The sequence below is a fragment of the Cygnus olor genome, chromosome 9 (genome assembly GCF_009769625.2).
Source record: "Cygnus olor isolate bCygOlo1 chromosome 9, bCygOlo1.pri.v2, whole genome shotgun sequence".
Classification (NCBI taxonomy): domain Eukaryota; kingdom Metazoa; phylum Chordata; class Aves; order Anseriformes; family Anatidae; genus Cygnus; species Cygnus olor.
The window spans coordinates 11,130,235-11,156,975 of NC_049177.1; the positions used below are offsets into that span (position 1 = coordinate 11,130,235).

General features: G+C 45.7%; 1 protein-coding gene and 1 long non-coding RNA gene across 4 annotated transcripts; one reads left to right on the plus strand and one right to left on the minus strand.

Annotated features, from left to right (window-relative positions):
- SENP2 (SUMO specific peptidase 2) lies at positions 1–23,405 on the minus strand. 3 transcript variants are annotated; one of them, XM_040567567.1, is made up of 17 exons: positions 23,362–23,405; positions 17,183–17,238; positions 15,632–15,765; positions 14,687–14,762; positions 14,071–14,149; positions 12,754–12,898; positions 11,831–11,934; positions 9,870–9,964; positions 8,805–8,862; positions 7,073–7,136; positions 6,204–6,353; positions 4,688–4,819; positions 4,069–4,272; positions 3,849–3,928; positions 2,223–2,307; positions 1,390–1,485; positions 1–722 (listed from the first exon to the last, which is right to left on the minus strand). In XM_040567567.1, the coding sequence occupies exons 1-17, from the start codon at positions 23,388–23,390 to the stop codon at positions 660–662; spliced, it is 1,650 nt and encodes a 549-aa protein (XP_040423501.1). In that variant the 5' UTR covers positions 23,391–23,405; the 3' UTR covers positions 1–659. The 3 variants fall into 3 exon arrangements, with proteins under 3 accessions (XP_040423501.1, XP_040423500.1, XP_040423503.1); XM_040567566.1 differs by lacking the exon at positions 23,362–23,405 and adding an exon at positions 19,966–20,357; XM_040567569.1 differs by lacking the exons at positions 1–722; positions 1,390–1,485; positions 23,362–23,405 and adding an exon at positions 19,966–20,102 and having other exon boundaries at positions 2,223–3,748.
- LOC121074926 lies at positions 17,243–26,741 on the plus strand. Its single transcript, XR_005822623.1, has 3 exons — positions 17,243–18,772; positions 21,246–25,535; positions 26,139–26,741. It is a non-coding gene; the product is annotated as an uncharacterized LOC121074926 (long non-coding RNA).

Below are 26,741 nucleotides of genomic sequence, written 5' to 3' on the forward strand. Positions count from 1 at the left end.
AGTTTCTTTCCAGAAAGGCTCTTTATATAAGTTACATATTTATTTTAATAAAGAAAAGAAATAAATACCTCTCTCTTCACATTAGGTAATCCCCCGGAGACAAAACAAAAACAAAACCACCCCAACTACAGGGGCTTCACTATGGATTTGTTACAAATCAAAAGATTGTAAATACTTTTTTTTTTTTCTATGGTCATCACAAATCCAGTTTTAGGAATCAAGTAGATCATAGATATTCCAGAAACAGAAGAAAGCTCTCCTTGAAGAAACAGTAGCTAAGCACATTGTCCTGGGGGAGTTCAGTTGGGCTAACACAACTGTTACCACCGCACTCGAGAGTCCCATTTGTCCATAATGCGGCCACGTGTGCTGCAAGGTGTGAGCCCTCCATCCCAATGACGGAGGTTCACAGCCTTTGTTCTTAATTGCTCCCCTGGCGAGGTCACAGCAAACTGTCTGACTTGCACTCAAGGTGCATTAGCTAATTTCAAAGAGAGTTACTGTCTCCAAAATCAAGAAAAAAAAATAACCGCTACTTCATAGCCTAAAGAGGAAAATTTGTGTGCCTGCTGCCTTTTCAAATAAGGCATTACAAAAGTAATTAAAATAAGAGTTAGTCACCCCAAGGTGATCACAGTGTTACTTGAATAGTGCATGTCTCACAGCAGCTGCTGATGGATTATTTCCCACACCATCTTCCTGCGGAAGTAAGGCATGTGATTCTGAAAAGAAAAAAAAAATCCATTAAATACAAAATCACAGTAAGAAAAGGCAGAGGATACGTATAAACACCCAGCTGATTCTTTCATGTGAAGTTCATTCATAGAATCATAAAGGTTGGAAAAGACCTCCAAAGATCATCTGGTCCAACCATTCACTGTCAACACAGCCACTCTGGGTACAACATGGGTCTAATCCACACAGCACCTAAGTGGGTACGAGACACAACAACCCAATAAAACCAGATTTACTTGGCTAAACAGCTTACAAGCTCTTTAACAAAAGACCGCTGCATCGGAAAATAACTACTATTTTAACTGGCCATGGGGTTAAACCCATTTCTCCAAGAGATACAAAGGCCAGATGTTACAAGCCCATCGGCTGCGGTACCTTGCCCAGGAGGAATTTCATCAGTTTGGCTACGAAGCAGATACCAGGAGTAAGGAAGAAGAACACACCTCCACCCTGAAGTACACCAGAAGTAAGGAACGAGAACATACCTCCACCCTGCTGAGGCAGCTTTGAAGTTCCAGCCCTTGCACTACACCCCCAAAATGGAGAAAGGTACAAAACCTCTGCCCCTGCCCCAGACACAATTAACAGATGTGCAACTTCCCCAGCTCTTCTATTTGTGCAAGAAATCAGGAATCATTTATAACCTTTGCTCACCTGTGTGAAGGTCATCGGTTTGTCTCTGGAGATGTAATCTGCGTATTTGCATATAAAAACCCCGCAGTCGCTTCCATTCAATTGCTGAGGGATTTCCTAATGAACGCAAAGAAGGTGGAGAATTTTCTTCTATCTTAAAAGAAAAGCAACTTGGAGGTAGCACGCATTACCCAGCACTGCCAATGCGCTAACCAGACACGTGTGAACCTAAGGGCACTTACTCCTCCTGGACACGAGGAATATACCCAATTCACGACACGTTACTCTCCACTGCTTCCTTTTCCTGGATGTTATAATCCAAATTCTTGGCAGGCTGATAAGGAATAGCAGCAGTCCACCCTGCAAGGTGTCTCAAGGTTTGCACCGTGCCCAGCACAACGGTGTCTTGTCTCTTAAACTGAGTCTTTAGATACTGCTTTTTACTATTAATATGTAGAGAAACATTGCCTCAACCCTTTGCTTTGTCACATGCCAGAATTTGCACTCTAAAGGAAAATAATTATCTCAAATCTCAAGCCACTTTTAGAAGCCCGTGTTCTCTGACAACTGTTAAAGAGATTCTTAAATTTGACTTCTGAAAGAGAGGCAAAGCCAGATTCACTGTAACGTGGTAGACTAATTAAAACAGAATGTATTCAGCCAGCAAGGAGAGGCACTGCCTAAAATTTCATCCCAGCCTGGCTTCCTGGTCCACTTGCAGCCTGAGATGATACCTGAAGAACATGAGATGCTTATGGCTGCTCTCTAAAGGCTTAGACTTATTAAGAAAGAGTTAAGACCTTCATGATGAGGAGTTACGGTTCACACTTCAAATCCAAGTAGTTCTCACATACATGTGACTCCATGCTGTGAAGAATCCACTCTGAAAATGACAGCTCCAGATTTCGTTTTTCCTGGCTTTCTTCTTGCAGGTACTGGCTGTTTGAAACAAAACAAAACCACTCTTCATCTCTTTATTTTAGGCCAACAAAAGGAGATGGCGAAGGATCACAGGAAGCTGGATGGCAGGACAATAAAACGTCAGAAGGTCTTCACTGCCCCGATATAAGACATTTGGAGGAAAAACCCAAATCTTAATCACACAGTGACAGACTGTGAGCTAACAGTTACTGGTCAGGAATGACACCAATGATTCCAAGAGACTTCCATGGAAGCATAAGCTTACTACTTAGTAGGGGTTTAAAAAAAAAAAAAAAGCAAATTACACGTTATCTCAAGTGAATAGAAAAAGCAAGCAAGGAATCCTAATTCCACAGTATGCCTAAACCCCACATGCTGGGTGCACCTCTGGAAGAACAAATACAAATCTACTTAGCTAATACCTCAGGGCTGAGGAAGTTCCCAGGCCACCAGCTTCTGGAAGGAAAAAAGCCCTACTCTATACAGGCCTGTTCTTACACTTTCCCAGGCATCTGCTGTTATCTGCTGCTCAGGAGAGTACTGGACTAATGCAACACTTGGTTTGGCTCCATGAGCTGCTCTCCTGCTCTCCATTGACGAGGCTGTTGGACTAAGGGGTTGTGCTGCTTCTGCACCAGTCGTAAAGACATCTAAGGATGCTGGCTTACACAACAGTTACAACCCAAATCTACACATATGAAGAACTGTGCCCACTACGTTTGAGACTTACGTCATGCCAGTACATCTGGAAATGCTTGCTACAAGACATCTGTCTTGAATGATCATGTCAAAATGAGAACGTCAGAAATATGAGTAACACACAGTCAGGGCACGAGGGCAGTCTGCTGGGGTAAGCTGGAGGGAAATACAGTGGCTTTGTTTAAAACACCAAGCCAGAGCAGAAGAGGTATAAAAAATTTGAGAAGGAGCATGTCACACAGCTCACCACAGTAAAAAGGATGAACACTACAAGTGGAGGAAAAAAACATCCCAAGGCAAGAAAAAGAGTGAAAGAGCTAAGCAATAAACAGTAAAAGTATTTATATTGTTGAACACAAGTAGGAGTGAATATGCCGTAGGACACTAACAGCACAGAGCTGCAGTAATTTGAAAGTTTGCAAAGAGTAGGGCTCAAGAGTGAGTTAAAAAGTTCTTTGAAGTCTGTAATGCCTCCCATGGACATTGTATTTCCTTTCACAGTTTGTTAAGTGTTTCTGCAGTTCTTCCCGCTCGTCAATGTTACTAATTAGTAAAGCTGGGCCAAAGTCAGTACATTTGTGCAACAGGGCTATTACATATTTGATGGTGATACTTTGTCCATACATATACTGGGAAGCTGGCAGAACCCAGGCACCCAAGGCCCTGGATGGAGGGGGCGATGTGAGACCAGGTAAGTAGCCGATGTCACAATTCAAGTACAATTTGCAGCAAATTAATTGGAAAGATTTGTATTCCTGACCTACAAAAAAGTTAAAATTTCCAGTCATGTTACAGATACAAAAACCTAAAAACCTTCTCAGAGCTTACAACATAAAAGCATTGACTGAGCAGTTACTTACAATAATGCTTCACAGATCTTGTCCCCTTTTTGTGCCACTGAGTCAAAGTACGTGATGGTCTTCCTTCTGACATCTATGACCTGTTATTAAAAGGTGACTGTGAGACACAGCACGACCATGTGCTGCTGACAGAACAAAACCTAAGTGACTTTTCTTGCTTGCTTTTTTCCCTTCCCCATTTAATTCTTCAATTAAAAAAAAAAAAGCTAGCTTGACTCACCACTAGTGCCCAGTGCACTGTCAAGTGAATGGGGACTATGATGAGGTCCTGCTTGAAGAGATCCACACTTCTGGTCCATCTTCTTACTGCTTTGTAGCCCCCAGAAATAAGTTTGGGGTAGAAAAAAGTACTAAAAGCATAGACTGCTGGATAGCCTTCTTTTTTATTTCTTTCCACCAGAAGATTCATGTAGAAATTAATGATCTATATGATAAAGAATAAACACAAGATGTAAAATAAGACACTGCTTTACCAAATGAAAAACACAGCAACGTTTTTGTGTTAGCCACCCTTAAGCACACAGCTGTCTGAGAAAACACAGCGTCAGCTTTCAGTTTTAATTCTGAGAATTTTGCACTTGACTTACCTCTGCAGTGTAACACCTACCACTCACTCCAATAACACAGACTAACTCCTGGAAACTGAAGAATACAAGAAATAAAGGAGCTTCTAGAAACAGAAGGCCCATAAATACCTAAAATAAGGACTCTACAGATATTTCTAAGCTCTACAGTGAGGGTCCTCAAATGACTTTGAAAAGAAGACTTCCGTACACAGTGAAGGGGTATTTTTAAATATATACTGAACTAGAACATCACCGTGCTGCAGTTAGTTTTACCTCATCATTTAGCCAGTGAAGGTTCTTCAGTGTGTGGATGTCCTCACGGGTGACCTTCAGTTTGAAGGCACTGCTCATGATCTCATCTGGCTTGCCTTTGCCAAACGCAGCAGTGACCTCTCTCTCCATGGCCTGAAACAAGCAGTTCAATGGGAAAGGACTTGTGAGCACACCAACCTGTGAGCAGCTTTCAGCTGAAATGAGGTCTATCAAGTAAGACTCGGGCGACATTCTATGATTCTGTGACAAATCTATGATTCTATCCATTCTGTGATTCTATGACAGAGTAGCCCTTGACCTTGGTAACAGCAATAGTGTTTCAGAGCAGAGCATCAGTGGCTTAACCAGATTTTTGTTAAGTTAGCAATAGGACTGTACTTTTTTTTCTTGTTTCAGAGTCCTGACTTTGAGCTTTAGAGTCTGGATTTGCTTCTGTTTGTTTTCACAAAGGAAGCTGGTATAAAACTACACCAGTTTGACTAGCAAATTCAGAAAAACAGGTGAAAGACAGCAGTACAGCAAATGCCTTTCCCGCATGATGCTGCAGCCTTTGCAACGCTGGGGTTTAAGCCAACTACAGCAGGCATTCTCCATACCTACGCAGGTAAGTCAGGAGCCTAAAAGAACTTGAAGGTGGGGAGCTTCAGAGGAAACTGAGGTAGGAGTCCTGCAATGAGTCTGGGTTGTGCATATAATTGGCTGTAGCATGGATATTTCCAACTAAGTCTGCTTAATGGATGCAAATAAACCACTAGGCTTGTTAGTATGAAGATCTCTGATCTGCATCTCCTTCTTGGTTGAATCAGGGCTAGCGAAGTGAAAAAAATAAAATTAGCCTCATACTGAGCATCATTCTGTACAGCTTGTAAACTCTAGATTTGCTAGCCCTTTCCTAGTCATTTGTCAACTGGCCAAAAAGGAGGTGCTCGTTTAGATCAGCAGAACCACAACTCCAAAGAACAAAAGCAGCCAAAATTCATTGAAGTAGGGGAACTGGAACAACCATGCCCTGATAAACAGGGTTAACTTCTGTGCACTGTTATACAGAGTGCTGACATGGCCAGTGTGGGATCCTGAGGACATACACTAGATGCTTAGGTCCCTCACGAGCAATGCAACACTCTGGATCAGCAACAGCACACTCTTATTGCTGTGGTATGACAGGTTCGGAGGCAGAGCCAATGCAACTGTTACAAATCAGGTTAGCAAACAGATGCACATTCAGCACTGCTCTAGGAGACTGTTCTTAAACCTGGACCAATTTTTGTCCTGATCACAGAAGTCCCATGAACCCTTATGTTAACACAACCAAAGGAATGTGCGGACCACATTAAAGCCTTAAAACCAGCTTTACTGCTGACCCTTGCTCTGTGAGGTCACAGCTTCAGACGCTCAGTAACTGGTTAAATCTAAGTTCTTAAGACTTAGAAAACAGCTCAAGAACCACTTGTAAAAAAAATGGAGTTGTGTATGTTTCACAGCTTTCTGCTTCAAACAAGACTGACAGGAAAGGTACCTCTGTGAGCGGAGAAAAGTGTTCTACTCTTTTTTCTGATCTTGGGAATTTCTTTTCTTCCACATCAAGGGCAGATGGCCTTCTGGACAAAACAGGTGCCAAACGCAATCGAAATGACACCTCTTCTGAGATTTCAGCTCCACGCTGCCTCTGTTAGAAAAAAGGAAGTCAAGCAAGCAAGAAAGCACAAATTTGTTTGCTAGGGAGTAAGGCAGAATGCCTTGCTCATGTATAAAACTGGAAGGGTATTTCGTACACACATCCAACCAGCAAACTCCAAAGTTACTTTTTATGGGTGACTGCATTCAAACCGTGCACCAACGTAATGCTACACCCAAAATTAAATTGGGGCAAGAGAGCCAGAAAGTTAGTTTGGCTTGAACTAGCATTAAGAAGCTCAGCAAAACCTCTATGTGTAGGTATCAAGTTGAGACTGAGATTAGTATTTCTTACTTTCATCATTAAAGTTTTATTTGCAGTCTCAGTCCTGACCAGAAACTAAAGCCAAAGAGATGCAACTCCTATCTCACAAAACAGGAGAAGACTAAAGATACTGCAGTCCAGCACTGTAGGTCAACCAAGTTTGTGCACTAATGGTTTTGAAGCTTTAACCAACAGATAAAAGGGGAAGAATAAAAACAGTATAGTGTGGTATGCTCCTAACAGTCCAGAAACAAAATTAGTGGCAGCGGAAAAACCCTTTGTTATAGCACCATTCATCAAATCATGTTCCTGCTTTCCCTGGGAAAAACAACTTGGATGAATACATTACTCACTCAATAATATATGTAAGGAAAGAGTGCAAAAACTTCGGATTGCAAATAGCCATATTTTCTTAAAAAGTGAAATAATGAATAACACAAGCTTACCCCTGAACTGGCTTGTTTCACTGGTCTTCCCTGTTCATGAGAATTTTCTGCTGGTGTGTAGTACCTGCAAGAAGGAGAGCCAGAAAGAGAGAAGCAGGTTGTATCAGTATTGTGCCACATCATTCTTAAGAATCCATCTTCTGGTTAAGGAATGCTTTTTCAAGGCTGATTCAGACTAGAGCCTCACTAATATACATGAACATGAGATGACATCGCCTCAGCTTCGAGCAATGTTCTCTTGTAGCAGGAGTGGGAGCTTCTCAAACTTTCTTCCATTGACATGTGCAAGACTCCTTTTGCTTATCAGCTTCGTTATTTGGAAAACAGGGAAGCAACCAGCACCTCCTCTATAAAGGGCTTTGTGTTCTACCGATGATCGATACTGCAAGCTAGGTGTTACTCTGCAAGGTATAACATGAACGTCTGCACCTACACTTGCAGCCAAATATAGATAGCTTACTGAAACTAAGACCAGCACACTGAATTAAGAACGGGACAGCTAAAATTTTCTTACTTGCCTTTCATGCACTAGTCATGAGAGTGACTATCCCCATTTGGAGAGGATTATCATTAAAATAACGCAGACTCTGAGGACCAAGCAAATACACAGACGTGAGAGTTGTCCACGTGTGTCTCTTCTTCGAAAAGAAGAATTTACACTGTCACCATAGATCTCCTTGTTCGGGGGGAGACCTATAACAGACTCTAACGGTATCCCCCACTCATTGTGCTTTAAAGGCATTCAGTCCATTATGGTAAGAGTAGATATCACAAGCCCTGCTCAATGACTTCAGTTAGTAGCTACATCTGCAAAAAAGGCAGGAAAACATTCCCTTTACTTGAACCCATCAAGCTCTATCAGTTATTTTATTTCCTCCTCTCTCTCCTTGAGCTTAGAGGAACCACAGACAACTTAAGCACTGGAACAGGGCTGCACAGCTAAATATATCGTTAGGGTTAAAGCAGGGAGAACAGGGACAGAACAAGCTACAGAATTGCCACAACTAAATTTTTCTGCTCCCATCTACACTTTGTCCCCTCTTGTTTAAGGGAAGGTCACTGCAAAAAGGCATGTGCCACACAAATCAGACTGCCATAAAAAACCTCTCCCACTTGGTGTACTTATTGCAACCAATACCACGTTTCCTTCAACAACACAAAGCCATCTGAACTCGTACTGTTGCCAGCTCAGATGGTTAATGCAGAAGTCCACTGGTCAAAGTCCCTCCCAAGCAGGTGGATAACCCAACTGCATGCTTCCTTTTTAGTCTCATATTCAAACCAAAGGCATCCTGCACGTCACAAAAACTGCCTCAGTCCCACCAGGCTTTACAAGTTCTCATTCTCATGCGTTTTAGGACCCTAGTTTCAAAGTGGACAAAATGAAATGGCAGTTCATTAATGGTTTGGCAGAAAGGAACACACAAGTGAAAACTGATTCCTTGCAAAGCAAAGGACAACTTGGTACTGCCACCACTGTCACCCTCAGATAGCTTGCTTGCCACAGCAAAGGACTCGGTGTGCACAGCAAACACCACACAAGCACAACCCCTGCTTGTCACACAGCAAGAAGTAGCTGAGATGCAACTGGCTTGCAAGCAATTCCAGAGCCACAAGGTAGCTACTCCCGTTCCACACTGAGACGATAAATATGATTTTTCTCCTTCTGGCCACTACCAGAGGATGACACAGATATGCACGCAGCAAAACCAAGCAAGAACCACAACTCTACCTGATTATATCGCTTCTCGGAGACCAGTGTGTGCTGCAGCCATCTGCACGTTTGTTGTCTGCACAGAAAAGCAGTAACAAAAAGACAAGAAGTCAGCTTTTAATTACAATCAGATGAACATGGCTATCAGTTCATGAGTGATAAGACAAAGCCTCTAATAATGACCACATGGTTATGAAGTTTAAACTCTGGCAAACAGGCCTGCTGAATATCATGAGCAAGTGTACGAGAATAGAAGCAAGGGATTTGCTAAGTTTTATGTCCTGGTCTGCACCCTTTACTAAATGAGTGTTGTTTTTGTTTGTTTTTTTTCAAAAATAAGATAAAGAAAATAACTCAGAAGTATAGCTTGTCATTTTTCACCTCAAAACAAGCTTTCCCCAAATTCTAGCACCTGCTCAGAAATAATTTCACAACTCATATGACTGCATAATGAAGTCAGATATGTAAAAACGAGCACTGATGAAATACTACTTAAGTAATGAACATGACAAAAATTAACTGGAACAAAATTAAACATATACACATTAAAACACAGTATTATAACACACTGCTGGTATACAAGAAAATAGCCTGTCAGCAAACCAGTATCACCAGCCCATTCTGCAGGAGATAACTAAGGTCACCTTCACTAGTTATCTGTCTTCAGCAAGCTGAAGGTATGGTCAGATACTACAAACTTCCCATGCCTACTGCAGTTACTTCTGCAGCCAAGAACATCCCTAGTACAGTAATGGCTTTGAAGTACAATTTTAAACCTTTTCCACTTACAAAGCCATTTCAGCCAATAACTACCCATGGTTTTGTTCCCGCTTTCCCTTTCCTTTTCTCTTCTCTTTCTTTCCAGAGACAGCTCGTTTCATTCTAAGAACCGATGTAAGCTGTAGTAGCATAAACACGCTGTCTGATTTAGACTTCCTTACACACAGACACAGCTTAACAGTACACCAGCACTGACAACTCTTCTTAATGTAGACTATGCCTTTGAGACCTAAGGAAACACCCTATTTTGATTCGAAATCTAGCTGCAAAACAGAATAGATACGAATCATGGGGGATACTCACTGGTTCTTAGTGTCATATATTGACAGACATCTCCACGTTTTTGTTCTTCCAGGTGACTTGCAGCCATCACTGGTTCCTTGGAGTAAGCCTGAACACTTTGGTGCAGCAGAAAATACCAGAGAAGAATCAGAATGTCTGTATAGGCAGTATGTGTTATCAGTACACACCAATTCACCAGAAAAGATAAAGTTTATTCATACATAACTGTCTACACTAGAGTTGGAGACCATAGGTAAAGCAATAGAAACTTTTCTAGGTACAATTAGGCTGTTTAATCCATTAACAGGGTCATCCTGTCTCTTGCGTTAGTTTTACAACAAAACCTAAGTGGCATTTTCACTAAGAGGCAGTTTACATTCAAAATCTTGTCTATTTTCAACTCATACATACTGGAGACACGGGAGTCACATTTTCTGCCACTTAAGAATTTCAAGAGAGACTAGTAAGTCACAAAAATCAACTCCTTTACCTCTTCACCAGCAAACAAGGAGCTTTACTTTAAAAAAAAAATAAAAATCTTTACACAGTGTACAAACATCTGGGTTAACCTGAGGAGGCTATCGTATTTTACAGGACAAGACAGCATTCGTTTTAACAGTCCTTGACCAACTCTGTTTAATCTATTTAATAAAGATTATGTTCACACTGTGAATAGTGTCCACAACATATATTTCTGGGACATTTTACTTAGGATCTGCTCTGCTTGGACCTCGGGGACTACATGCTCTTTAGCAGCTGGAGCACACTAGATGCAGTCTGGAGGAATGCTCTCTGATTTAGCATCATCTGAAAGGAATCTGCTTCACATCCTTCAGGTCTGCTCTGACATGAGCCAAACCACAATAATCAATGATCAGGAGATTAGATGCCAAAAGCAGAATCTTGATCCACCCTAAAAAGGTACACATGGCACACCTAGAACTATACAAAATACTGATTTCCATATTGTTTGCATGCACCAGAATGTTTAAACAGGCCATGCTGTTCTGATCTCAAGTCTTGCGTTTAGGTGTCTTCTAGCTGCGAACAACCAGAGATTGGGATTTTTCTAAGCCCCAGTAACAATCTATGTTTCAATGCATTAAAAAAAAGTGCAAGAAAACATGGCATTTCCTACTGTCTTTCTGTGTAGAAAGGCACAATGGAATTTTAGCACCCTTTTGGCATCAGCATTTTACAATTAGTCCCTCTCTGCACAGCTTTGAAGTGTAGCTATTCCAAGATAATGGCTTCTATTATCTTCGTGTTCTTCCTGGTGTGGTTGATTTTATGCAACCTCTTGGTACAGTTACAGACATATCAAGCATACTCATCGTTGGTATATATGAATCAGAATTACACGCAAGTTCCCTCTTGCAGGTTGCTTTAAGAACAGGCGTTCCATACACAAGACTAAGATTTTGTCATTTTAGTGTACTGCAAAGAGAAAACTTCCTATAATTTGTACGAGAAGCACTGGGGGAGGTGGGAAGGAGCAGAGAAAGACCTAATATTCCCTGTGTTTAGGTTACATTTCACATTCTCAGATAAAATAGGTCTACCGACCAAGGAAGAAGTCAACAATTGTGAATGAGAAGAAGACATTCTTTTTAATGGTGTTACAAAATAGCCACTCCTGTGGATTTTTATGCTAAGTTACACTGCCAGCACTAGAACTAGGTACTACCTTTCTTAACAGAAATACAAGGAAGGGGTATCAGAAGAGAAACAAACCCCTAACAACTAAGGAATCTTCACCTTCAGAATATGCCTTCACAGAATATTCGTGCCTCACTGGGGGGAGGTGAAGGCCGGGAGGGAAGAGTGTGTCGTGGTCTTTTCAAAATTACTTTACTCCAGTACCTGCTCTGGGACAATCTCCACAACCCTAAGCGTGATTTTCTCCTCCACTTCCCCACGTACAACAACAAAAGCTACAACATTACCACCAAAAAGTTATTATTTATTTTTCCTATAATTACTTGCAGAAGCTTGTCGGCTGTGAGATAGAGCGGCTTCTAGGATATTTTTCCTTTACTAGTTTCAAGAGCTGTTTGTATTTCTCCTTTTCGCCTCTCAGAACATCCTAGCAGAATAGAGGGGGAAAAAAAAAAGATGAGATCAGAACCCCATATGAAGCAAATACTTGTAATCTGAATTTAGTGCAGACTGCACAGGTTGTTCTCATAATACTGGCAGAGAATTCAAGTTTATTTTAGCAGGAATTTCTACACCTTCATTTTTTTCCTATCCTGCGATAAGAACTTGCATCCCACTACAATTTCAAAATTCCTTCTGCAACTGTTTCCTCAAATGTGGGCCTCTTCTCTCTAGCTGTGGTCTGCACTTCTTGCATAAGAATTCAGGCTAATAGGCATTCCTGTCAATATACATAATGACTGTGTGCTATGAGTCTCCACGGTATCTTAATCATATTCCACCACTTGTCATGGCCTGCTTCTCCAGTAGTTCAGCTTAAGATCTTCTCCAGTGTAATCTAGATTTATCACACATTTTCCAATAGTTGCTTCAGACATTGGAAGAAAAGGACAGGGAAGGACCTCTTTGTCCTTCAAGGAAGAATTATCAGCACGGGTGTGGTTTTTTTTGCCTACATCATCCTTATAAAGCTGCTATGTAAAGACAGCAGTTGAGCCGGGTTAAGGAGAAATAGCGCTACAACTCTGCAACAATGATATGCTAAGTGGCAGGGCAGTACTTCCACTTACAAGACTTGATACGCAGAAAAGCAAATAAAACATCATACGCTGATTTTCAGAAGCATCCCTTCATTAACTATATCCACTGTAGTGAATGTTACAAGCTGTCACTTCGGTGTTGTCATAGTTTTGATGTCACTACTGAGTTGTGTTATTTCAAAAGACACCTTTCTCACCCAACGCACCTCTTCCACAGTACAGAAGGGCCTCCCCATTTTGCTGACTTCTGAAGTCGCAGACTCCGGCGTAGTGTGCTCCTTAATGGGTGGCCTGAGTGTTACGGTGTCTTCTGGAGTAGGTTTGATGTGGTGGTTGCCATTCCTGCTTGTGCTAAAAATACCAATGGCAAAAGAAACAGCATCAAGAGAATATTCAGATAAGCACCTCTGATTCAAGCTCCACCACCAACTGTTTTGTAAGCACACGCATTGATGATGATGGAGACAGACATGAATGTTTATTACTTTCAGATGGAGACCTGCTGTCTTCAACCACTTAATGGGAAAGTATGGAGAAGTAAAATAGAAAGTCAGAACAACTGCTTTGAATATACACTGCTGTTTGATCTGCACTCAGATGCAGCACAAGTGCTGTGCCCATTCTCAGGGTCATTTCCAAGGCAGTCCAAGCCCTGAGTCAACACAGAAGACTCGAGAACCACACAGGCGTGTTAAACATACCATCAAACCCTCAACTCTTCCAAAAGCTAGCACACTCGCATAGAAGTGTAGCTGCTTTCCTCACAGAATTGTTCTGGTTATCAGGGACTTCTGGAGATCATCTCATCCACCTCCCCACTCAAGAAGAGGCAACCCAAAGCAGGTTGCCCAAGACCGTGCCCAGCTGGGTTTTGAGCGTGTCCAAGGACGGAGACTCCACTGGCTCCCTGGGCATCCTGTGCCGGTGCTCAGTCACCCTCATGGTAAAATAAGTGCTTCCTTATGTTCAGATGGAATTTCCTGCTTTTCAGTTTGCGCCCACTGCCACCTGTCAGTGGGCAACACTGAGAAAAGCCTGGCTCGCTCCCCTTCATTCCCTCCCATCAGATGTTTATGCACACTGATGAGATTCCTCTCAACCTTCTCCAGGCTGCACGTTCCCAGCTCCCTCCACCTCTCCTCATATGCTTCACTCCCTTCATCACCTCTGCTGGACTTGCTACCTTAAGCCCACGTCTTTCTTACGCTGGAGAGCCCAGACCTGGACACAGCACTCCAGGTATGGCCTCACCAGGGCAGTGCAGAGAAGAAAGATCATCTCTCTTTGCCTTTTCTGATTTAAACCTTTTTTGATTTAAAAAGGTTAAAAATCGGTTGGGAAAAAAAGCTAACGGAGACCTCCCTACAGTACAGCAGCTTGGAGTTCCAGAATAGCTTGGAAAACTATTACTACATGGACAAAGATACAAAGATATGTTGTTTGACAACACCCAGAAAGTTCAACAACGAAAGTGAAAGACAGCAAGTCTTTAAGTGATGTCAAAGAAACTGAAGGATTTTTACCTCAAACACGGAATTGTCTTATGAGAAAGGGATAGTGTTTCATTATTCAAGCAAGCGTTGGTTCCACAAGGCATTTTATCTATGAGGAGAGCACAAGTTAACAATATAACTATAAAAAAAGTGAAGTTTTATCAGTTTACTTTAAAGAACTTCGACAATTTTTTTTTCATTTTTCTCTCTTGCATCATAACGTTACTTGCATTATGTCATTTTATTAACAATAATCTCGGATTTTCATCTTCACAGCTACAGAAATTTGTGCACACAAACTACTGTTAAGCCTAAACCTGAAATAAAAAAGGGTTATTGGGATCTACCACCTAAAAATTAGTGTTTTAAACAATTTATTTCTGGCAAGCTAACGGTGGCCATGTCAGAAGTAGACAACTGCATCCGAGGCAGCTCTTGAACTAACGCTGAGATGACAAGACAAATGTCTGGCCCTAAACCAGAAGCAGTGCAAGGATAGAGGGAAGAAGCAAAGCTCACACTCAAGTATTCCTAATGGTACCTAGATATTGTGCCTGTTACCTGTACATAAGCCTTGGGCTGAGTCACAGAGTACACACACAATGTAGGACGAAAAAGAAATGAGTTGGTAACCTGATGGCCTTACCAATCTGTAGCATTTCTACTTCTAGCGCAGAACTTGCTGGTCTTTTAGACAAAGGGTCAGACGAAGTGGACTGAGTCTTAAATAAAAACACAAAAGTATCACAGTGAGTATAACTTGAATACAAATCCAAGCAAACACAATGTTCCTGAAATTTAGGCAGCTCTGTTATGACTCAGGGATCATGATATGCTGGTTCAGATTGCAGCAGAATGCAAATATTTGCAGGATCTCTGACAAGCACGCTGATTTTTAATACTCGAGCTCATATACGCAGAGATTAAAACAACACGAGCCTGACATCGAGTTCTCCTCAGTCAGCTCCTAACCATTCTGAAAAACAATAGTCTAGTCCTTAAAAAATACATTTTGTAAAAGTAAGTTAATGACTCTCTCAAGAACAAATAGGTAGAACATGACAGCTTCCTATTCCTCTCTTACCCTAGTGGGGCAGTAAGAAAGGTAACACCGCACCTTTGAACCAAACGACGGAGTGCAGCTGTTAATGAGTCACTGTTACAGAACCTGTGTCCTACGGGACTCCTGTCACGGATAATGAATTTAGCAGAGTGATGTTTACCTGGACCAACTAGATAGTTTTTCTTGCAAGGTGATGTATTTTGATTCCCTAACAACAAGCTTGAGAAAAAGAGTAACAGCTTGCAAACACACAGACTATAGATTTGAACAACTGTGAAATAGCTGGCAGACAGCAAAAGTGTAGCTCCCCAGTTCCAAGTGCTAGAAAAGAGCCTGCTGACTTGAATAAGGCAAAACCAGCACACAAGAGCAAGAGCTGCCTTCTATAAATGGAAAAGAAGGACCTACTGCTTTACAGGCTCAGGGCAGGCGCAGCTTCAAGATGCATCAGGCAGAGCAGCTCCTTCCTTTCATCTCACACAGATTCACCCAGGATCATAACTACCTACTTTCAAATTCTGTTCTAACCTCTTCTGTGGGCTCTGTGGTTGGAGCTGCATTGCTGACTGAAGCTTTCCAGTGTTCGTTTGTTGCCTCAGCTGGCAACTTCGCCACAGCAGAAACTTCTTCAACTTTCTCTGTAGGCTCAGAGATGGCACAACCTAAAAAACAAAGACAGGCCATATAAGAACACAACTGAAAAGGGAGATTAGGTTTTCGCGTGAACAGAAATCCTTAATGACACCTACCGCAGCAGAACTCATTTCTAGTTACACGCTTTTCTGCCAACAGAGCTGGTGGTGAGTTTTGTAATAGGTGGCTCAACAGGCAGTTCTGCAGAGCCGAGCTCAGCGACTAACCTGCAGATCTGCCAGCCAGGTCTACCAGAACACCCTGCTTTTGGGAGCACTCCCTTTTTCCAGAGAAGCAGCACACGGTGCAATTTCTCTCCCTCACCCCCTCCACGCATGCATGTAGCATTGCGGTTTATTACGTGTTGCTCTTGACTACTGGAGAGAAGCTGTTTGCTGAGGTCTAGAAACCAAACTTAGCAAAGGCTCTTTGGTATTACAGAAGCAGAGACACGCAACCCCTCAGACAGTACTTCCAAAGGTTAACAAGCCAGGGCTGTCTAACAGGGGGCTGCGTTAGAGAGTAAATGGTACCAGAAAAGCATGCGACCTGTTCAGCAGCCCCTACCATTAAATGAGAGGCAGCACTGCCAGCCAAGCAGTGAGTAGGAAGCCCCATGCCTCCCCATAAAGTGTATGCTAAATGTCCCACAGCCTAAGGAGCATCTATTTCTCCCTCTTTTACCTGACTGAAAAAGGGAAGCTTTGATCTCAAATCGTGACCACAGCAGCCAGCATCGAGGTAACGAAATGGCTGCACGCAGCTGTGTAATTTTACCCATAAAATCTGCAGAGGGGGTGTCCAAGAAAGTCTCACTGAAGCGAGCACTTCTCTGTCCCCACTGCCCTCTCCCATGCCAACCCTCTGCTGCGTCTTCATCCTTCCTTACTCAGCTCTCATTTATCTTTTAAACATTCATGTGCCAAACTTTTCAGATTCAGACTGAACCGACTTCTGGTTTCAGTTCAACTTTTTTCTTTTTTTTTTTTCCCCCCAAACTCACATCACTCAGAAATACCACTTTTCTCTGCCTGCGCCAGTTTAGAGTTACCTTCCTTCACAGCCCAGATCCTAAGTGGTTTCTCGGAAGAAACACGGATATTCTGAGCTGACAGAGGTACAGCATCACGAATCCAGGCAGGAGGGGGCACACAGCTTCGATGCAAAATGCTCTCTGCTGATGTGGATGGGCTCACAGCCAAAGAGACCTGGGGTGTCTCCTGCTGGCAGTAGAAGTCCTGTACCCTGCCACGATCAGCACAGATAACATCACGGCCCCACGATACACCCTCAGGCCACTGGCTGCACAGATGGTCGCAACCAAGAGAACGGCTTGAAAAGTCACAGTTTCAGAAGTCACGCTGAAGTACAAAAGCCAGAGTTTTCTAAGGTACATGAAACCTAAGAAAAATCAGGTGTATTAATTACTTCTGTAATGTGCAATACCTGATTTTTGCTTTTTTGGTCGAGTCTGGTCAGGATCTTCCAGAGGTGGCAGAGCGCTGAGGAAAAAACACGCAGAACAGTGTTTTGCAAGCACAGATGAGCTTCTGAGAGACTGAGTTCCCTTCGCAGGGCCCACGCTTCCAAAATTTGTTTTCATATCCCAAAACTCTCCCCTCCGAGCATCTCTGGGATCATCTCAGACAGGAACACGCGGCTGCTGCTACTGCAGCACCTCTCACCAACGCCCCCCACTGCTCCCACTCAGCAGAGCACTCACAGAAAGTTAATTCTCCCCCTACAGAGCATTAGGCCTCTTTCTCACATTCAATTCATGTTTTCTGTCTGTCACTAGCAACAAAAAATTCTTAAGTTAATATGTAAAGCTTATTACATATATTACATATCCTCTTTCCTCAAGGAAAGTAACATGCCAACGATTACTAAGCCATCTGAGTGCACTACACTGAGCTGCAGAGAAAGAAAAGTTTAATTAGGACAGGAAATAAAAGGTGGAAAAGCAACTCGTGAACACCCACATAAATAACTCACTGCTAAATCAGTGCTCATGAACTAGTTCTTTAAATCATTCTTAGCTGCACCCTTCCTTACTAAGTGTTAGTTAAAGTATTATATTGGTTGATACAAAGATAAAGTCTAGCTGCCTTTTTTTTTTTTTTTAAAAAACTTTGGGAACAGATAGCAAAGGTTGTGTCTTTTCCTTTTTCTTTTTTTCCTTCTTTGATTCCAAAAACACCCTGACACATGGCGAGGGTTCTTTGAAAGATGCTGTGGTCCTTCTCAAATAAAAGAATTTCTTTTCAACTGTTATGCTCCCAAACCCTGCTGATTGCATCACTTCTGGACTGTTTTCCTTCTGCAGCAGGAGTACAAAAATGAGTTCTTATCCTTAACTGCACCTTTCATACAATACAGAGGGTATTTGCCATTGCTATGCTATTAAACTCAGGAAGAAAATATAGCGGGGTAGGTGTTAAATGCAAAGCATTCCTATAAAAATACATTCTTACTCCGCATATTTGATATTCCAGAAGGTGAAAGTGAAGAAAGCAAAAATATTTGTCTTCCTGTTCAGTTTTTCTCAAGAACTAACTTTCATTCTGAGCTGGTCTTCAGTGAAATCTTTCCAGCATCAGTCCTCTGCAGAGACAAAGCACAATCCCACCTCCTCACGGCTACCTTCTGAGACAATCACAGGTTAAACACCTCACTATGCTGACAGTTACTGGTTTCAAATGGAAGTGCATCTTTCTCCAGTTTTAGAAGAGCACTCAACACCTGCGAGAGTGGTTTTGTCCTCTTTCCTTTACCAAACACATGGATGCTTAGAATTAGTTTGAGCACATGGAAAAAGGAATTCTCTGTTGGTGATTCAGAAGATTGGGAAATCGTTGATGCCCTGAAGTAGGCAAGGCCAGGGAACACGAACGGGCAAAAGATAGGAGGAGCGAGGAGGAAAAAAAAAGGCAGATCTATGCTCAGCTACCGGCCTGCAACAGCACCGCACAACCCACGAGGAGGTTACGCTGTGCCACCACACCAGAGGCTTTGCCAAGGGCCTGGGGGAAACAGGTGAGTACAGAGGGTGTTGAGCAACATCTGAAACAGGCTGAAAGAGTGGGCCAGAAAGCAGAAGTCATTTGAGCCTGCCCTCCATGTAAAGATGCGCTCATGTCCTTCTCCATGCCCTGGAGGTGACAGCACCCATCCATGCCCACTGTTTTTTATCGCCTCCTTGGCGACTACAGGGAAAGAAATAAGCTATCAGAAACCCTCGGCAACTCTGCATACCCCCGCCTACACTCAGGCTCTGCTCTGTGCAAAACCTCCTTCTGCACCAGTGTCCAGGACAGCTCGCTGCAGCGTATAATTTAAAGTTGTAAAAATTCAACTTTCCACAGGTTGACTCCCAAAAATTCGCACGCTGTACTTCAGCGATGCACTGTAAGAGCGGTTAATTTGCAACCACTCTCCCCATAGGTTTCACCACCCGTACCCTTAATTTTTCATCTTTCTACTGTGGGGTAACACCAAGTGGCAGCAATAATGGAGAAGGCGGCTTCGGCGTTAACTCCCCGCTTTCTCTGCCGTTTTGGTTGCGAACGGTGGAGCTCGAGGGTTTGGGACTTGTCTGCTAAACCTGTCACGCTGAGCTTCCAGCTGGACGCACTGCTCTGGTTGTAACAGAGAGCACCTGCCCGGCCGAGAGCTGCGGCTTGGCTTTCCTCAGAGAGCCTCGCACGCGGGAGCTGGGAACACCCTTGGCGTTTTAGCGAGTATCTCAGGGAACGCACACCTTTGGCATTTTAGCGAATATTTCGGGGAATGCTTTCGCGTTTTAGCGAATATTTCGGGGAACGCTTTTGCCTTTTAGCGAACACCTCCGCCTTTCGGCGAGTACCTGAGGGAACGCCTCTGCCTTTCAGGGGGCACCTGAGGGAACACGTTGCCTTTCGGCACACACCTCAGAGTCGCAGCCCTACTTTCCGCCGGACGGCTTCCGCAGCCACCCGACGCCGGCTCACTCGCGTTCCGCCCCGCTTTCCTTCCCTCACCGTCCCCAGCCACCCCCACGTCCCGTCCCGTCCCCCCTCAGCAGGGGCTGGGGCAGCCGCGGGACCCGCACGACCCCCCGCGGGTCCTTTTGCCCCCCCCAGCCTCCCCGCACGCAGCCCGCCCGCCCTCCTCCCTCCCTCCCTCCCCCCCCCACCCCGCAGCCCGAGCCCGCGGCCCGGCCGAGGAGGGCCCGCTCCGGCCGCGCTGACCTGCGGAGCGGCCTCTTGCGAGGCGGCGGCGGGGCCGGGGCCGCGACCGGGGCCGGGGGCGGCGCGGGGCGGCGGGCGGCGGCGAGGAGGGCGCCGAGGGCCGCCAGCAGCCATTGGTACATAGGCCCCGGCCGCCGGCGGCGGAACTGCGCGCATGCGCGGGGCCGCCCTCGGGCGCCGTGAGGGCAGAAAATGGCGGGCGGCCGCCGGCGGGAAGGGTTCGGAGCCCTCCGTGCCTTGTGGCAGGGGCAGCTCCCTGTCGGGCCCGGCTGGCCGGGACGGGCTCCTCGCAGCCGCTACGGGCTGAAAAAAGTGTTTTGAGGTGGCGCTGCGCCCCCTGCCTCCTCTCCGGGAAGGCGAGCCCCGGGCTTGCCAAGCCCTGCCCCGCTGGAGCAACGCGGGTCTGGGCCCGCTGTGCCGCGGCTCCCGACGTGTCCCGACAGCGATTCACAGAATCATCTAGGTTGGAAGAGACCTCCAAGATCACCTAGTCCAACCTCTGACCTAACGCTAACAAGTCCCCCACTAAACCATATCACTAAGCTCTAAATCTAAACGTCTTTTAAAGACCTCCAGGGATGGTGACTCAACCGCTTCCCTGGGCAGCCTATTCCAATGCCTAACAACCCTTTCAGTAAAGAAGTTCTTCCTAATATCCACCCTAAACCTCCCCTGGCGCAACTTTAGTCCATTCCCCCCCTCTGTGGTGGAAATCTGTGCTTTTGGACTTGTTTCTTGTGTGAAGAGGGCTTCTCTGGTCTGGTGGGAGCAGGGTGAGGTTCTCCTTTGGGACATTGCTCAGCACCTCACAGCGGTCTCATTTCAGGTTAATAGAGGGCTTGCCTAATACAGCTGCCTACTCAAGAGGCTGTTGGGTTTATTTCCAGTTTCACAAAACAGGTGATGTGTGCAGAAACAGGCTCTTGCCCACCTGTAATTCCGGGAAGGTGAGCTGCTAGTGCTTGACCTTTAGAGCCATCAATTAGTTACAGGTTTGTTTTTTTTTTCACACCGGACAAGGGCTGATGTGGTGCTGCCTATTTATTACAAAACATCTTTGCCCCAAAATGACCGCTGGCTGTTGAGAGGTCAGTGTTGCAAGGAGAATGGAGCTGCAGGGCAAGCTGGGGCCGATCAAGTGCCCAGAGCAGGGTTGGCACTTCTGTGGGATATGCTTTCCCAGCCTGCAAGGAGTCGGAGGGATGGCAGAGCCTTGTTTTAATTAAAACGACCTTCTTCATTACTCTAGGAACCTAATTGCTGCTCCGCTTCTATTTCAGGGCTCTGGCCAAAGGAGGTGGCAGGGACCTGGGCACCGAGCTGGGATGTGGCAGCAGGTAGTGAGGACACAGGCAAGTGTACGGGCAGGATGGTGAGGGCACAAGGCGGCGTGCAGCAGGCTTGGGCAGGGTGGTCGGAGAGGCAGCCTGGCCCGGCAGAGGGCACGGCAGCACTGCGCAGAGCCTGAGGCTGGGAAATGCTGCTTTGGCCGCTTTTCCTTCCTCCCAGCCCTCATGTTTTAGCTGAATCCTGCAACAGAGAGCTGGAGGGGGCGCAGGGAGTTTGTTTGCATTCCTGCGGCAGGAAAGGTGCGAGTTTTTTCTCGGCTTAACTCTGCACCTGCCATTACTGTGCACAGCCAAATGTGCAGGTAGAAGGCATGGGCACTGAAGCCATGAGACAACACACTGCAAACGAGGAGTCTTGGGAAGGGGGAAGATTGAGGAAGGGGCCTTCACTGCCCCACTGGCAGACATAGGGCTCGCTCGGCTTGTCCTGCACCCCTTGCAGGTGCTGTGCTAGGAGCAGGGATGGCACTGAGGCTTCTCTCCTGTCCCGGGATCCCTACCATGCAGGCGTGAGGTCCTGGCATAGGTGAACATCCATGGGAAGCTGGACCCGGCCTCGGGGCTGCAGGATTCCTCCAGAAGGCATGGTTACCCCCGCTGCCGTTTCCACCCCCTCTGCCGTTTTCCCTCTGCAGGATAATGCTTAGTGTCCAGAAAAACATGGGGAATCTTCTCAGGAATTCTGTTTGCTATTTTAAGCAAGCTTCTCTGTGCCTCCTGATATCACCACTTCCTCATCCTCACCAGAATAATGCAAGGACAATGATTTTAATCCTTCACAAAATGTCAGCATTAATGGCTTTGAGTGTGCTGGAAAAGTGCCTGTCAATAACAGCGGGGTTGGTGTGACTGTGGGACTCATCCAACCTCCAAATAAACCTGCACAGCCTGAAGGTTTTGTCCCAGACATATGAGGACAGTTAATGTGGAGTTTCATGTTGTAATTCTTTTTTACCTGGTGTTTGGTAGAAAGATCATCACGATCTCTAAAACATGAATAAACAAATAGAATCTCATTAAATTAATGCCACCAGACAGCAATCTTTCTTCTTGGAGTTGGGTGTCTAGTTGCACCTTGCATAAAATACACTTGTCTTCTTCCCTCTCACACGTGGCAAACTTTTCTTTCTTCCCTATATTTTTTCAATACTGAACTTTGCAAGCTAGCCAAACTGTGTGAATGTTGAGAAGAAGTACACAGGGGCTACACACAGGAGTACACACAGATGTGGCTTCCAAAGGACTTTTATCAGCCAGGTTTGTGAGTTCAGCGTACAGTTGTAGCTGTCCTGAGCCACTGAGTGCCGCCCCTACCTTCACCAGGACCCGGCAGACTGTTTCTTCTCTGCATTCGATGGAAGCAGGTGCCCTCTCTCTGGGCATTCTTGCATCTGCAGGTTTCTATTTCATACCAGCTCTCCTGCCTTCTTTTCATTTGGAAGCCTTTCTACGTCCCCAGCCTCCCTCAACTGCTCTCTGATTCTCTTCCATGTTTTGTTTTTCCAAATAAAACAATAGCTAGATTGCAAGAGGTCATATATCATAACACATGCAGTTTCTTTACAGGTCAGTTCTACATTGGTTACATTTCTCAATCCCTGTAATTTAAGCTGATGGTTAACTTCATGACTTAATTCTTTACAATGCCTGTGAGCTTCTTGCTCAGTACGTTGGTGTGTAATGACTCAGAATTATGGCATTTGATGCATGTACATCCAGAATCCTGTTACTGGCCATTTAAATACCCAGGGGTTACTCGTGTCCCATCTCTGATCCCGGTAGCAAATGCATGTAATTCCAGAATCCAGGCTCATCAGTTGTGCATTACCCAAAGTCCCTACCTTTGGAGCAGCATCAGCGTGGAAGCAATGTAGTTCATGGATCTGGCTGCTAAAGCAGCGTGCTTCAAACTAGTATGATAACAGAGTAATTCCACTGAATAGTTAATTTGGGGGATAGAGGAATGAATAGTAATTTTAGGTATATGCCTAATTTTAGCTATATAAAGTGTAGTACACTTAATCTGTCATTAAAATCATTGTTTCACCTGTGTTCGGGATGATGTCCAGGTGGCATAGCGCTGTACCAAAAAGCTGTTTGCCAAAAAGATGCTTCCTCGTTCCCCCTGCCACACCCCTGGTCTGAAGCCAGCAGGCCACAGGTGATCTCCGTGGCCACGATCTACGTCGTTGCCGTCCTTTGGCTCTGGACCTTGTGCCCTACGAAAACAACCCTGATAAAACCCCAGCCATCCAGTCGATCTTGCTGTCAGCGCCCATGCTTTCACTTAACTTTGTGCAAATATTGGTTCCGAGTCGTGAAGAGGAGGGGCTTGGCGCGTGGGTTTGGAGCACAGCGCTCCCAAACCAGCAGTACGAGTCTCGGCAACGTGCGCTTGCCAAAGCTTTCACATTGCTTGGTTTGCTAATCTTCCAAATTCTTTGCCTTGGGTATAATCCCACTAAATATGATTCAATTTGTCAACATAGCTACCTGATGACTAACGTGTGTTTAGCTGGTCAGCCCTTTTTTATACAGTCGCTATCAAGTGAGATGGTGAGTGACAGCAGATGTGGTTGGAAAAATACCTTATTTTTCACCCCAGATAGCTCTGAGGCTGAAACTTGCTTGCTGTTTTCCACTGCCCCAGCTCAGCAAGATTACTCTTTATAATGCAGTGCCTGTAGTTAAGGTGCATTTATAATACTCTTTCACATTGGCTGCGTTTTTCATTCCCTATAATTTACATAGCTGAAGGTTAACTTCACAGCTTAATTCTGTATTATCCCTTCTAGTTTCCTGCTCAGGACAGGAATAAATCTGAGCCCGTTTCTGTCCAGCAGTGCGCGTTTGTAGCTCATCGTAGCCAGCAGGGTGTATTCACCCAAGTGCCCACGTCCCCGGTGTGTCTGGGTGGGTAATCTCGTGTGCGTGACAGCGCGTTGTGGGGGCAGAGGTGACCGATGAGCGGTCTACATCTGATCTCGGCTCTCCACCATCGTCCTCCTGGGGTGAGGCAGCCCGTGGAAGGGCAGCGCTCGTGCTGCGAGGTGCCATGCTCCCGGCCGAGGCCAGAGAGCCAGACCCCAGCCTGTGCAGTGAGCGAGGAGATCAGTGTGCGGCCCCAGTGCCAGCGGTGCGGCGGCCTTAGGACTTTCTCTGCCCATCCCGCCGTGCCTTCAGGGAAGGTGGTTAACGTTGCCTAAGTGTAGGGGAAGGCAGGGTGAAAAGTGCCCAGAGTTTCCCGGCCAGCTCTCACAACCTCCTTCTGGAAATCCCCTTGTCCCCAGTATTCCCCCAACACCGCCTGCACCCCTTGCGTCCCCAGCAAGGACGCTGCTCCCAGGCGATACCTGGGGGCGGTGACGGCACCGAGATAGCCCGACAGCACGGTGACCTGCAGGGAGGGGACACCACGGGGCTCCTGTCACCCCAGCACCGCCTTCCGAGCAGTGTGTGTCGTGGCTGTCCGGCTGCGAGGTGTGATTTTATTTACCTTTCCTAACGAGCCGGGGTTGTGGCTGGTGGGCCAGGTGTTGTTATCACGGGGTGAGCTGCGTGTGTCACGCTTTTACGGTCAGAGGCAAACAAAAACACTGCGGCGCAGAGCGGTGCTGCGAGCGTCTGTGAAAACAACACCAGCGATGATGACTCACGGCTCTGTAATGCCACGTTAAATTTGCTAAATGCAGCTGGCTTGTGGTGTAGCACGGGGACGGCTCAGCCCCAGCCCTGCTGCGGCCGCCCGCGCTCGGCTGGGAGCAAGAATTTACAGAATCAGAAATGACAACTGATCTGAGTAAAATCTGCGGATGTGATTGAGTGTACACTGGGAGCCGTTTGTGGAAAAGGCAGCTTTTATGGTGATTTCTCACATCTGCAGCCACAGAACCTGCTCCTGCACAGCACAGAGTCTGCAGAAGCACGTGCTGCGCTGTACGGATGTGAATGGCCAAGCTTGCGCTCGGTGTTAGGAGGATCCTGCTGGGAAAACCATCAGGAAGCCCAGTTAAAGTCATGGGCAAAGCAGAAGGGCACAGATGCAGGCACACACAGCAGCAGAAGAAATGCAGAGCCATGCATTAAAGCCAACTGCAGTTACTGGGACAGAATCCACTTTTGAAAGATGTGTTTGCATCCAAACCGCGCTCCAGCAGCAAAAGGTCTCCTGGACTGCTGCTGCCATTGGCTGGTGATGAACGGAGGCAGGAAAGAGAGGAGGTAAAGAACAAAAGTGCTCAGAGAATTTGCTGAAATGCAAAGTCTCAATAATTCACCCAGATCTTGCAGAGCATCCTTGCTGGGCTGCAGGAGGGGAGCAGCGGCAAGCTTTTGCAGGGCCCTGCTCATGCCCACAGGTGGGCTGAAATCTGGGATAAACACACAGGGCAATCCATATCTGCTTTGTGCATGGGGGGTGACTTGCTGAGTGTGCAAATGTGGATTTTATTCTAGGATGTCCTTACACTTGTGCTTGTCTTTAACTCTCCCTTTCAGCTCATGACTTATTTCCTTATCATTCCCCTCCGCAGCTCTTCCAGCAGCTTCCAGGATATTTCCAGCCAACAAAGGTTCTTGACCTTTCTCACTTTCTTGCCCTGCAGTCCTTCTTCCTCTTCTTCACCCAGAGAGACACAAAGCCCTTCAGGAAGTTCAGGTTATTGCCCAACATGTCATCAGGACTAAGGGCATCACCTCGAATCTGTTGCACAGATCCTTTGACAAAGGAAGCGCAAAAGAGAAAGGGGAAGCACATAATTTGGGCTGCTCTTCCTGCAGAGAAACCAAATGACTTCAGCATTGTTTGCCTCCTGCCTTTCTTAGGTTCCTTTGCAAACTCACACATGAAAAAATATTGCTGCTGTTGAGTTTGTCAGATGGCGGCACTCGGGGCCCAGCTGGTGGAGCTGGGCAAGCAGCCCAGGAGATGGATTATCCCGTAGGAGCCACCAATGGGACCTGATTCTGCCCTCATCCAACCCCATCAATGCTTCAGGAGGTGTCATTCGTCTTTGGGAGGTGTTGTGAGGCTGAGATCACCTTCACGGGGCTTTGGGGGAGGTAACGTGTGTTGGCCTGGAGCAACGACCGCTGCTCTCCAGCTTGGGCTGCGGGCAGGCAGAGAACAGCAGCGTCCACCTCTGCTCCTCCAAGCTTGGATCATTGCACTGATTCGGAGTGACCCCTGCCTCAGCTGCGAAGGAGAGAACCTGTAGGAAAGCTCATGCTGAGCTCTGCCACAAGGCTCTGGTGTCCACACAGAGCTGGGCGAGCAGTGGGGGCCAGCCCTGACCTTTACTGTAGCAAGGGCGCCTCCGCTGCCCCCCTCCCTGTCCCTCTGCAGGGGCTTTTCCCGTGCAATTCAGGTTGTTCCACGGAGCAGGCTCAGGGGCTGCCTGCTAAATCAGACAATTAAATCCTTGAGTC